Here is a 12,859-nt window from a genome sequence, read left to right on the forward strand (position 1 = left end):
ACCCACAACAACTCCAACCCTGGCTCGAGAGCGGCTACGGGTTTGCCTGGTTCCCTGCATCGCCTCCTCATATAACATGGTGTAAATGTCCTGCTCATCAGGTGGGATCTCTGGGATGTCTTTCACTTTCTCGATGTCGATTTCGTCGACATTTACTTGTATTGGCTCTATGGAATTGCCTCTTTGCTCATAAACCAACCGCTCTAATTGTGCAGTGGTAAACTTGTTCCTTTTCTTTGTGTGGAAAAGGGCCCATGTACTCCAATTTCTCTCACAAGGACCTGAGCTGCAGTCTTGTGAGAGCACTCTCATAGCAAGCCTCCTCTGCAAAATTCAAATATGAAAAATCACACATGAGTCATGATTCATTATTCATGACACATGTGACATGAGCACAAAATTGTAATGAATACTCACCAGCTGCGGGGCACTTATACCATATTTCTCCCACCAAGATACGGGCTGCAACATCCCTGAATGCAATTCCGCAGTTGGTGACCCAAAATGCTTTCCTGTCTTGTTGCGGAAGGCAAGCCGCTGCTCCTCCAAGGCAGCCAACTCCCCCACATCTCCACCCACCCATGTTGTCACATACTCGGTCCAACCATCCTCCAACTCCTCACAACATGCCTGGTCTTCGTGTCTCCACAAAGGATGAAGAATGTGGGCCACCGCATGGATTGGTCTATGAAACCAATCCCAACGATCTTGCCAAATAGCACGAAGGCTGTCCTTCCTAGTTTTTTAAACATTACAATTTAGAATCTAGATGCACCAAGTTTAGAGCTGAAATTGAAGAGTTAAGAGTCAAGACAAAATATAATACTTACTCAATAGCAGAAATACCAGTTGCCTTTATAAGGCACTCCCCGAGTTTGTCCATGTACTTATACAAGAGGCCCATGGTGCTGCCCTCCATGTCGGTGATACGCAATACGCTGTAGAAAGGCTGTAAAACTCTCACCAATCCCTCTGCTGTTGCCCACCACCCACCACCCAAAATAGTGCTTGCAAACTTATCTGACTTTGGACACTTATTTTCAGCCTCCCAATCATACCACTCCTTGGACACCACTAGTCGTAAGAGTCCCTTTCGGACTCTTACTACTCTGTCAAGCACTATGAACATATATGCAAACCTGGTGGTCGAGGGTTTACACAACTCCAACTCACCCTGTGCCCTGTAGATAGAAAGTATCTTGGGCCTCTTTGTGACAAATTTGACAATGAAGCGAGCTGTATTCAATATATCCTGCAACCAACCTAGCTTGCCCATATCCTCCATCATAAGATCTAGACTATGACTGGCACATGGTGTCCAAACAATACGTGGGAACTCATCCTGAAGCATGCGGCCCATACTGACACAGTTTGAACCATTGTCAGTCACAACCTGCACAATGTTTTCTGGCCCAACTTCCAACACAGCCTCACGCAAATGGCGCCAAATGAACTCTCCTGTCACCACTGTCCCTGGTTGGGATGCATCAATGGCAGGCAAAAACATTGTGCCCTTGCGGGAGGACACCAAGATGTTGTACACACTCCTCTTGCGTACATCCGACCACCCATCACAAAGCAATGAACAGCCGTACTTTTCCCATGTCTTCCTTAATGGCTGAATTTCATGATGCACCTGTGCACGCTCTCTACGGAGCTCTCTAGTGCGCATAGTCTCATAGCTGGGCCCCTCCCACTCATATCCAATTCGGCTAATTGCACGCATGGCACATTTCCAACGATTTGTGCGTAGTATGTTGAAAGACAAGGCACACTGTATGAAAAGCTTAGTTAGCTCCCGAGTTGCCTCTTTCACAGCGTGTTTTTGAATACCTGCTTTTATGCTGCCTCTCTTGAGAGACCCCACAATCGGCAATTTAGAACGAGCCGCTACTGGCATAGAGCTCGATCTTACATAAACACCACCTGCATATGAGTCTTGGCTCTCGGCCACCTGTGTTTTTCCCCTCTTTGTCACTGCCTCTGAATTCTCCTCTTCCTCGATTCCTGTACCTGTGTTGGAGTCAATAGCCCCTTCTTGGATTTTCTTCCAATCTTGTAGACTGTCCTGCACAACCTTTGGCACCGTGGGACAAGCAGAAATCCCCTCACCCTTCAAGCCAGACAAGTGGGCTTTGATGCGGGTTACACTCCTGCCAGTCACTAACAGGCAGAAATTGCATCTCCATTTTTCAGCTCCAGACCCACCATATCTTCCAAGAGAGGTGACGTGTGTCCACACAGCATCACGATTGCGACCCATCTATGGCAAAAGAAACAAAAAAAAATCTCCCAGTTGAAAGTTGAAAGTAAAAAAAGCTTCCTGTTGAAAGTTAATCACATTATGCTGCATGCACACACATTATGCTGTTGAAATTTGAGATGTGTGTGTGTGTGTGTGCGTGTTTGTGTGTGTGTGTGTGTGTGTGTGAGAGAGAGAGAGAGAGAGAGAGAGAGAGAGAGAGAGTCTTGAGAGAGAGAGAAAGCTAGAGGAGAGAGAGAGAGAGAGAGAGAGAGAGAGAGAGGTAAAACCTGCTAGTTGCAAGGCTGTAGCAAACACGCACGCACGCTCTCTCTCTCTCTCTGTGAAACGCGTGCGCAAGGCTGAAAAAGGCCCAAATTTTGAGCCGTACGTTTTCAAACGGCAAAAATCCCCAATTTTGACATAAAAAAAAAGCATAAAAACTCGTTTCAAATTTAACGAAACGTTTCGAAACGTTTCGTACTTCAGTGAGGATGCGAAACGCGTTTCATTGCTACTATGCTTGAGAGGCAGTGTGCACACATACAATTTCAGGAGCTGCGCACCAAATTGTGGCTATTTGATACACTTGTCACACCGACCCTCCTGTACGGAGCTCCAATTTGGGGGCCCATCATAGATCTCAGAGAAGAGGGACGGATGCATAGTAGCAATGAAACGCGTTTCGCATCCCTACTAACGTTTCGAAACGTTTCGTTAAATTTGAAACGAGTTTTTTATGCTTATTTTTTTATGTCAAAATTGGGGATTTTTGCCGTTTGAAAACGTACGGCTCAAAATTTGGGCCTTTTTTAGCCTTGCGCACGCGTTTCACAGAGAGAGAGCTTACGTGCGAGTTTCACAGAGAGAGAGAGCGTGCGTGCGTGTTTGCTACAGCCTTGCAACTAGCAGGTTTTACCTCTCTCTCTCTCTCCTCTAGCTTTCTCTCTCTCTCAAGACTCTCTCTCTCTCTCTCTCTCTCTCTCTCACACACACACACACACACAAACACGCACACACACACACACACATCTCAAATTTCAACAGCATAATGTGTGTGCATGCAGCATAATGTGATTAACTTTCAACAGGAAGCTCTTTTTACCTTCAACTTTCAACAGGGAGTTTTTTTTTTGTTTCTTTTGCCATAGATGGGTCGCAATCGTGATGCTGTGTGGACACACGTCACCTCTCTTGAAAGATATGGTGGGTCTGGAGCTGAAAAATGGAGATGCAATTTCTGCCTGTTAGTGACTGGCGGGAGTGTAACCCGCATCAAAGCCCACTTGTCTGGCTTGAAGGGTGAGGGGATTTCTGCTTGTCCCAAGGTGCCAAAGGTTGTGCAGGACAGTCTACAAGATTGGAAGAAAATCCAAGAAGGGGTTATTGACTCCAACACAGGTACAGGAATCGAGGAAGAGGAGAATTCAGAGGCAGTGACAAAGAGGGAAAAAACACAGGTGGCCGAGAGCCAAGACTCATATACAGGTGGTGTTTATGTAAGATCGAGCTCTATGCCAGTAGCGGCTCGTTCTAATTTGCCGATTGTGGGGTCTCTCAAGAGAGGCAGCATAAAAGCAGGTATTCAAAAACAGGCTGTGAAAGAGGCAACTCGGGAGCTAACTAAGCTTTTCATACAGTGTGCCTTGTCTTTCAACATACTACGCACAAATCGTTGGAAATGTGCCATGCGTGCAATTAGCCGAATTGGATATGAGTGGGAGGGGCCCAGCTATGAGACTATGCGCACTAGAGAGCTCCGTAGAGAGCGTGCACAGGTGCATCATGAAATTCAGCCATTAAGGAAGACATGGGAAAAGTACGGCTGTTCATTGCTTTGTGATGGGTGGTCGGATGTACGCAAGAGGAGTGTGTACAACATCTTGGTGTCCTCCCGCAAGGGCACAATGTTTTTGCGTGCCATTGATGCATCCCAACTAGGGACAGTGGTGACAGGAGAGTTCATTTGGCGCCATTTGCGTGAGGCTGTGTTGGAAGTTGGGCCAGAAAACATTGTGCAGGTTGTGACTGACAATGGTTCAAACTGTGTCAGTATGGGCCGCATGCTTCAGGATGAGTTCCCACGTATTGTTTGGACACCATGTGCCAGTCATAGTCTAGATCTTATGATGGAGGATATGGGCAAGCTAGGTTGGTTGCAGGATATATTGAATACAGCTCGCTTCATTGTCAAATTTGTCACAAAGAGGCCCAAGATACTTTCTATCTACAGGGCACAGGGTGAGTTGGAGTTGTGTAAACCCTCGACCACCAGGTTTGCATATATGTTCATAGTGCTTGACAGAGTAGTAAGAGTCCGAAAGGGACTCTTACGACTAGTGGTGTCCAAGGAGTGGTATGATTGGGAGGCTGAAAATAAGTGTCCAAAGTCAGATAAGTTTGCAAGCACTATTTTGGGTGGTGGGTGGTGGGTGGTGGGCAACAGCAGAGGGATTGGTGAGAGTTTTACAGCCTTTCTACAGCGTATTGCGTATCACCGACATGGAGGGCAGCACCATGGGCCTCTTGTATGAGTACATGGACAAACTCGGGGAGTGCCTTATAAAGGCAACTGGTATTTCTGCTATTGAGTAAGTATTATATTTTGTCTTGACTCTTAACTCTTCAATTTCAGCTCTAAACTTGGTGCATCTAGATTCTAAATTGTAATGTTTAAAAAACTAGGAAGGACAGCCTTCGTGCTATTTGGCAAGATCGTTGGGATTGGTTTCATAGACCAATCCATGCGGTGGCCCACATTCTTCATCCTTTGTGGAGACACGAAGACCAGGCATGTTGTGAGGAGTTGGAGGATGGTTGGACCGAGTATGTGACAACATGGGTGGGTGGAGATGTGGGGGAGTTGGCTGCCTTGGAGGAGCAGCGGCTTGCCTTCCGCAACAAGACAGGAAAGCATTTTGGGTCACCAACTGCGGAATTGCATTCAGGGATGTTGCAGCCCGTATCTTGGTGGGAGAAATATGGTATAAGTGCCCCGCAGCTGGTGAGTATTTATTACAATTTTGTGCTCATGTCACACGTGTCATGAATAATGAATCATGACTCATGTGTGATTTTTCATATTTGAATTTTGCAGAGGAGGCTTGCTATGAGAGTGCTCTCACAGGACTGCAGCTCAAGTCCTTGTGAGAGAAATTGGAGTACATGGGCCCTTTTCCACACAAAGAAAAGGAACAAGTTTACTACTGCACAATTAGAGCGGTTGGTTTATTGTCATTGCAACCTCCGTCTACTTGAGCAAAGAGGCAATTCCATAGAGCCAATACAAGTAAATGTTGACGAAATCGACATCGAGAAAGTGAAAGACATCCCAGAGATCCCACCTGATGAGCAGGACATTTACACCATGTTATATGAGGAGGAGGCGATGCAGGGAACCAGGCAAACCCGTAGCCGCTCTCGAGCCAGGATTGGAGTTGTTGTGGGTACACAGCACGAGTGTTGCACCTTGCACAGATGGTGCTAGCACGAGTGCTGGACCTGAGGCAGCGGTGGCAGAGGGTGCAGATGACTCTCCCGATTGGGTCACAGCTTCTGAGGCATCTGATGTTCAGGATAAAGACGAGGATGACTAGGCTTCTAGAGTCTGGTATCTACTTAGTCATTCTCGTTCATTTATGATTTATGGTCATGACTCATGTCTCATGTTGACATTAGACATTGTTGACAGTTGTAGCTATTATCTTTTATGTCGGTTTTTTTATGTACCACATGTGTCACATGTGCCAGACTCTTAGGTGCTTTGGCCATGGCCCATGGCTCATGTCACATTTATGATTTTATGGATTGCCACTCTTTGGTCTTTACTATTTAGACAATCTTATTGTCATTTGGTTACTTGTAAGTTAAATTCGGTATCCAGGGGCCAAGGTTGGCATGTCATGAATCATGATGTCAAATATTGATATGATATTGTGATTCGTAAATCAAATTTCAAATTGCAATGTCTTGCTTTTATTTACACATTTTTAAGTCTATAAGATCAAGGTGACATGTTGTTTGTTTGCAGTCTTATAAACTGATATGAAACTTGTTGAGGGTCCCTATTGTTGGGTCTCCCCCCCCCCAAGGTACCCCTCCCGTTTCATACTTTTGGGTCGGGCAATGAAACGTTTCGAAACGCGTTTCAAAAATCTTTTTTATGAAACTCTTGGCTACTATGGACGGATGAGGGATGGAGGCATATGGAGAGACCATTGATTATGATGATTGCCCGCATGATTCGGAGCAAATCATCGGTACCACATGAGATTGTTCGGGCCGAGATGGGTGCCGCACCAATAGTGACCGAGGCCCTATTCCAAGCAATTACCTTTTTACAGCGGCTATGGGAGCTCCCTCAGCAGAGGTACTCCTGATTGGCATTGACCTCATCCATACAGTTGGCAGAGGATGGAGATACTCATTGCTGGTATGCTCAGATGAGATCATGGTTTGACCTACATGGTTTGCAACTTTGTGGATAGAGGCACTCCCACCCTTTCAGTATAGCTTGGATTGTCCATTTTTGGATCTCACGTGCTTAAGCAGGTCGCGTGATTAGGATGGATATCGTCAGAGTGGACACAGAGAGGACATGGACTAGTCCCCTTGAGCCCTTAGGCACAAAAATGGCTCATTACAAGAGCCATTTTCTACACCTCTCACCAGATGGTTTTATCACCCGCCCATCATACATGGATGTACACCTATCACATGGGATACGTTGTGCCATTGGATTGATCCAGACCTCATCACACCAGCTGCAAATTGAGACAAGGCAATATGTGCATGAGATCTCGGATGACCGCATTTGTCAGCTATGTTACTAGGAGACAGAGTCAGAGGAGCACTACATTTGCCGATGTACAGTCTATTATGAGATCCGAGGGAGATATCACTGCCTCTTCCGAGAGGGTTTTGGGTTGTTACGTAGGGTCATGGAGTTTGAGGATCAGAGTTGCCTGGGATTGTTCCTACTTGAGCTTTGAAGACACAGAGAGACCCTCTTGGCAGACAGGAGACCGAGCCATGATGTACCTAGAGAGAGGATCGTGACAGATTTCTTCAGCACCAGCACCAGCACCAGCACCGGCAACCCAGCCCAACCCACACGCCTCCTGATACCTTGTCCATTGGGCCATCAGGACACTAGCCACGCTCCCAGGGAGTCACCATTGATAGAGCAGTCGTCTTATGTCGTGCTCGTCGACCATGCCCACCAGGATCCTGACCACGGCATCCTCACCATCGCCAGATTAGAGCCATTATTGCTCAGCATCGGAGGCGCCTACCTCGCTGTTGTGACCTCTCCATTCTAGACAGCCCCATGGCGGAGATAATTGATCTGAGGAGAGGGCAACACTTCAACTGATTAGGCTACATGGATCTACTTGATATACATTTTCCAATATTTTCTACTCAGCATCATCTAGGAGTCTTACTTATAGTTCTTATAACCATAAGATAGTCAGTTTATTGTACTTTTCAATTTCATTTGGTTGTTCTCTTTGATGAGACACCAACTTCATATGTACTCTCAGTATTGGTCTCATAGGCCATCATGGCCTTTTAGAGACATAAATATATGGTTTCATTTCATTTCATTTCTCTCTCTCTCCCCTTCATTGATGTATACCATTTTATACCCCCAGTATGGTACAGGATGGAGCTAGCTAGGTTGCATATCATGATTGTATACTCCATGCATATAGCTTTGCATTCTCCTAGTAGTAGAGCTCCATCCCCTCCCCCACTCATTGTACTTATTGCACACCCAGATTCAGCTTTTTAGCTCAGTACTTTTTCATTTTGTTGCGATGACAAAGGATACCCCACCCAAGTACATTGATTTGTCTCATAGGCCGAGTTCGGTCTTTTGGAAGACGTTAATAAAATCTTTCTTTCTTTCTCTCTCTCTCTCTCTCTCTCACACACACACACACACACACACACACACACACACACATTTTTTTTTTGGTGAATCCATGAACAGTATATTATCAAAGAAATCTACATGAGAGTCTCCAAAACGGAGAGCCTCAACGGGGAATGAGAAGCAAAGAGAAACTATTTCCAGGCATGACTGATGAAGATCTCCTTGGTGGCAAGCATCATAAACAGATTGCCGTAAGGAGCTTCTAAAATATTGATAAGATTGCAAAAACGGTTTCCCAAAATATCTCATGTTGTGATCCTGCCATATGGTCCAGAAAGCCCAATATCTGACCCAGTACAAAAGTAAAGAGTAATGGACCGTGGTTGTAGGGAGTATGCCAAAAAGCCAAAAGTGTTTCCCAAAAAAAGAGTTAGGGAAACGAAGGCGAAGTAACATGGAAATTTTGCGGATGAAGGCCTTAGTGCTGGAGCACGTCCAAAACAAATGAGGCAGCGTTTCAGAAGGGGCCATGCATCGAAGACAAGAAGCAGATGCAATCCTTCGTTTAGCAAGAGTGACCCCTACAGATAAGGAACCTGTAAGACAACGCCACAGGAAAAGCTTTTGCTTGAGAGGCAATTATATAAAGTGCGTTAAAGAGCTAGATCATGTGCCTTTGCTATCTTCACTACGTCACTAAAATGATCACCAATGCAAGTGGTAACTAAGGCTCTATCATCTCTTAAAAACTCATTGGCAAGCACACATGTAGTCCCAACAAGTTCTTTCTTTCAAACATTCGAGCGAGGGACTAGAGGATTGTTCCTCTATGGGCAATCCTGTCGAAAAATCCACCCACACCATTGAACATCCTCTCAAAGATGATGGTTGGAGATGATGGTTGGCTTCATATATTTCTTAACTTATTTAAGGGTCCAATAAACTTTGCAAACCTAGTGTAATGTCTATGGATAACAAGTCAACATTAGAGCATACCTTGTTGAAACTAAAAATAGTTATGTTCAAAATACAAGTTAGGGTTCAGATACACAAACTATATCGGTGATAGTTTCCAAAATAGCCATGTGTTTCAGTGATATATTTTGAAATACTAGTATACAAGAATAAAGCATGGTTACACAATTAGACGTATGCATTAAAGGAAACGATTATAACAGCTTTAAAAGAATGTCAGTAACAATTATAAGTTGAAGCACCATCTGAACTAGCTATGTCACACGTTGCTTCTAATGTGCCATGCTTCGATAAAACGTCATCGTCTTTGTTCTCTTTTGTCTCCTCGTCCTCTTTGTTCTCTTCTGTCCCCTCGTCCTCTTCTTTCTCATCATCCTCCTTATCTTCGCTTATAACCTTTGTTTTTTTGGTAACTTTCTTCTTTTTCTAGGAAGCAAGTCTCTGCATAGTTGACTTGCCACCTTTCTTTTTCATGCCTGAATTTGTTGCACCTTTTGATTTGTTCACCTATTTCTTTTTGTGATACTTTTGTCTTGTCTACAACATTTGTAGCTAATACTTGCCTAGTGTCTACCCTTGTTGTACCTTTTTTATTATGGCCAGTAGACTGTTTTCATCCTTCAGCTCTAGACCGCTTAAATTAGCATAGATCTGCGCAGCATCACATAATCACGTTAAAGGAATAATGAATTATTCCAGATATGCAATATATCACATGAAGCAAGAAGTGGGACTATACATTTCCACAAGGTCACCTCGTTAGGAGGATTTGTCTCATTGGCATCATGGGCACAAACCCTAAACCCTTTTTTTGTCCACTGAAGATGGTGGTGTATCTCTCTCTAATGACACTATATGCTCTGCATCTGCATACATAATGTTCCTCACTCTCAACCTCCTCCTGGCATAGTCTGCATATCCTCTCTGCTCCTCTGGGGATCCGTGCTGCCCTACCTGCCTCAATCTCAAGCTGGTGTGATGACCCTCTGAGAGAGAGAGAGAGAGAGAGAGAGTCACGGGACCCTTTAATCTTCTTGAAGAAATAATTAAATACTCACAAAATACATCAAAATTTTTAAAACAAACACTTGAATTAAATTGAAATTAATTAACATAGCATAACACAAAAGCAAAGGAGTCTGCATATCCTCTCTGCTCCTCTGGGGATCCGTGCTGCCCTACCTGCCTCAATCTCAAGCTGGTGTGATGACCCTCTGAGAGAGAGAGAGAGAGAGAGAGAGAGAGAGAGTCACGGGACCCTTTAATCTTCTTGAAGAAATAATTAAATACTCACAAAATACATCAAAATTTTTAAAACAAACACTTGAATTAAATTGAAATTAATTAACATAGCATAACACAAAAGCAAAGGAAAGAAAATCATTGGGTGCAATCTCCCTCCCTAGCTGTGTAGCTCCACTTCCACGACATGAGTATTTAGAGAATTTTATTTCATAAAAATAGCCCAAGGAGCTAAGAATAGGTGAGCATACAAATTGGGCTTCCTTTTTTCACTTTTGGGGTATTGCTTTACACATTTTTAACCATATGAAGTCTCCAAAGGTTTATATATATAAAAACCTTTGCCCAAATAAAATTGCTAGTGGACCTTGTTACATAAAATGGCTATGTGCACATTTACACCTATACATTAATCTTGTGCCCACTTGCATTTCCATTAAACTGAATCCTGCACAAATTAAATTAAACATATTTTTTTAAGATTATTAATTCATCAAGAATATGAATAAATATATACCTCTAACAGAGAGAGAGAGAGAGAGAGAGAGAGAGAGAGAGAGAGGTGAGGTGTGTGTGTGTGTGTTTAAGAGAGAGAAATGAAATGACGTATTAACGTCTCTAAGAGGCCATAGTGGCCTATGAGACCAAAAGTACATCTGAAGTTGGTGTCTCATCAAAGAGAACAACTAAATGAGACTAAAAAGTACAATAAACTGATTGTCCTACAGTTATAAGAACAGAACTGTAAGACTCCGAGATGATACTAAGTAGAAAATACTGAAAAATACTGAAAAATGTATATCAGGTAGATCCATGTATGCTAATCAGTTGAAGTGTTGCCCTCTCCTTAGATCAAGTATCTCCGCCCATGGGGTTGTCTAGAATGGAGAGGTTGTAGAAGCGATGTAGGCGTCTCCGATGCCAAGCAATAATGGCTCTAATCTGGCGATGGTGAGGATGCCGTGGTCGGGATCCTGGTGGGCATGGCCGACGAGCATGACATAAGATAACTACTCTATATGGTGACTCCCTGGGAGCATGGTCGGTGCCCTGATGGCCCAATGGGTGGAGGAGGTATCACGAGGTGTGGGTTGGGTTGCTGGTGTGCTAGTGCTGCTGAAGAAATCTGACAGGGTCCTCTGTCTAGGTACATCATGGCTCGGCCTCCTGTCTGCCAAGAGGGTCTCTCTGTGTCTCTCTTGAGCTCAAGTAGAAACAATCCCAGGCATCTCTGATCCTCAAACTCCATGACCCTACGTAACGGCCCAAAACCCTCTCGGAAGAGGCAGTGATATCTCCCTCGGATCTCATAATAGACTGTACATCGGTAAATGTAGTGTTCCTCTGTCTCTACCTCTTGGTAGCATAGCTGACAAATGCAGTCATCCACGATCTGATGCACATATCGCCCTGTCTCAATCCACAGCTGGTGTGATGAGGTCCAGATCTGTCCAATGGCACAACGTATCCCATGTGATAGGTGTACATCCATGTACGTCGGGTGGGTGATAAAATCATCCAGTGAGATGTGTAGAAAATGGCTCTTGTAAATGAGCGATTTTCGTGCCCAAAGACTCAAGGGGGCTAGTCCATGTCCTCTCTGTGTCCACTTTGATGATATCCACGCGGTATTGCTCTGAGCAGGTGAGATCCAAAAATGGACAATCCAGACTGTACTGAAAGGGTGGTAGTGCCTCTATCTGCAAACCATGTAGGTCAAACCATGATCTCATGTGAGCGTACCAACAATGACTATCTCCATCCTCTCCCAACTGTATGGATGAGGTCAATGCCAATCGGGATTACCTCTGTTGAGGAAGCTCCCATAGCCGGTGTAAAAAGGTAACTGCCTGGAATAGGGCCTCGGTTACTACTGGTGGGGCACCTAGCTGAGCTCGAACAATCTCATGTGGTACTGATTATTTGCTTCGAATCATGCGGGTAATCATCATAATCAGTGGTCTCTCCATTTGCCTCCTTCCCTCATCTGTCCCTCTCTGAGATGTGTGATGTATACTGGGTCCCCAAATTGGAGCTCCGTACAAGAGGGTCAATGTGACAAGCGTATCAAATAGCCACAATTTGGTGCATGGCTCCTGAAACTGTATGTGTGCACACTGCCTCTCAAGTGCCCCCAAGGCTGCATGCCCTCGAGCTAATCTAGCTGCTACTGCCTCCTTCAAGGGAGAAACGTGGTCCTGTATGAAAGTAACTCCCAAGTAGACATATGACCTGACGTACTCTACCGGCTCCCCTCGAAAAGTGAACTGAGGCTTTGATCTCGTCACCCATGCTTGTGTGGTGTTAAACACCATAACCTTGGTTTTCCCAAGGTTCACTGTCAGATCTCTATCCACACAGAAAGCCTGTAATCCGCACAGAGAGAGAAAGAGAGTGTGAGGTGAGGTGAGGTGAGGTGAGGTGTGTGTGTTTGTGAGAGTGAGAGAGAGAGAGAGAGAGAGAGAGTGAGATGAGGTGTGTGTGTTTTTGAGAGAGAAAGAGAGAAAGAGAGTGTGAGGTGA

General features: G+C 44.6%; 3 protein-coding genes across 3 annotated transcripts; 2 read left to right on the top strand and 1 right to left on the bottom strand.

Annotated features, from left to right (window-relative positions):
- Nucleotides 1-248: 248 nt before the first annotated feature.
- Nucleotides 249-2,263, bottom strand: LOC147634816 (uncharacterized). Its single transcript, XM_086803302.1, has 2 exons — nt 831-2,263; nt 249-736 (listed from the first exon to the last, which is right to left on the bottom strand). The coding sequence occupies exons 1-2, from the start codon at nt 2,261-2,263 to the stop codon at nt 373-375; spliced, it is 1,797 nt and encodes a 598-aa protein (XP_086659428.1). The 3' UTR covers nt 249-372.
- Nucleotides 2,264-3,393: 1,130 nt separating this feature from the next.
- On the top strand, nt 3,394-4,552 carry LOC147634817 (uncharacterized). The gene is made up of 2 exons (XM_086803303.1): nt 3,394-4,483; nt 4,548-4,552. Exons 1-2 carry the CDS (start codon nt 3,394-3,396, stop codon nt 4,550-4,552), a joined length of 1,095 nt encoding a protein of 364 aa, XP_086659429.1.
- Nucleotides 4,553-4,686: 134 nt separating this feature from the next.
- On the top strand, nt 4,687-5,897 carry LOC147634818 (uncharacterized). The gene is made up of 3 exons (XM_086804004.1): nt 4,687-4,833; nt 4,928-5,246; nt 5,340-5,897. The coding sequence occupies exons 1-3, from the start codon at nt 4,745-4,747 to the stop codon at nt 5,727-5,729; spliced, it is 798 nt and encodes a 265-aa protein (XP_086660130.1). The 5' UTR covers nt 4,687-4,744; the 3' UTR covers nt 5,730-5,897.
- The last annotated feature ends 6,962 nt before the right edge of the window (nt 5,898-12,859 follow it).

The sequence above is a fragment of the Cibotium barometz genome, chromosome 10 (assembly GCF_041138505.1).
Source record: "Cibotium barometz isolate CiBa-2024 chromosome 10, ASM4113850v1, whole genome shotgun sequence".
NCBI classification, from domain to species: domain Eukaryota; kingdom Viridiplantae; phylum Streptophyta; class Polypodiopsida; order Cyatheales; family Cibotiaceae; genus Cibotium; species Cibotium barometz.

Bases quoted from the DNA above. Each gene is read 5' to 3' on its own strand.
- LOC147634818 (XM_086804004.1), top strand. From the start codon at position 4,745: ATGGAGGGCAGCACCATGGGCCTCTTGTATGAGTACATGGACAAACTC. The intron at 4,834-4,927 runs GTAAGTATTATA...TTAAAAAACTAG, and splicing joins ACTGGTATTTCTGCTATTGA to GAAGGACAGCCTTCGTGCTA. The intron at 5,247-5,339 runs GTGAGTATTTAT...TGAATTTTGCAG, and splicing joins GTATAAGTGCCCCGCAGCTG to AGGAGGCTTGCTATGAGAGT.
- LOC147634816 (XM_086803302.1), bottom strand. From the start codon at position 2,263: ATGGGTCGCAATCGTGATGCTGTGTGGACACACGTCACCTCTCTTGGA. The intron at 737-830 runs GTAAGTATTATA...TTAAAAAACTAG, and splicing joins ACTGGTATTTCTGCTATTGA to GAAGGACAGCCTTCGTGCTA.
- LOC147634817 (XM_086803303.1), top strand. From the start codon at position 3,394: ATGGGTCGCAATCGTGATGCTGTGTGGACACACGTCACCTCTCTTGAA.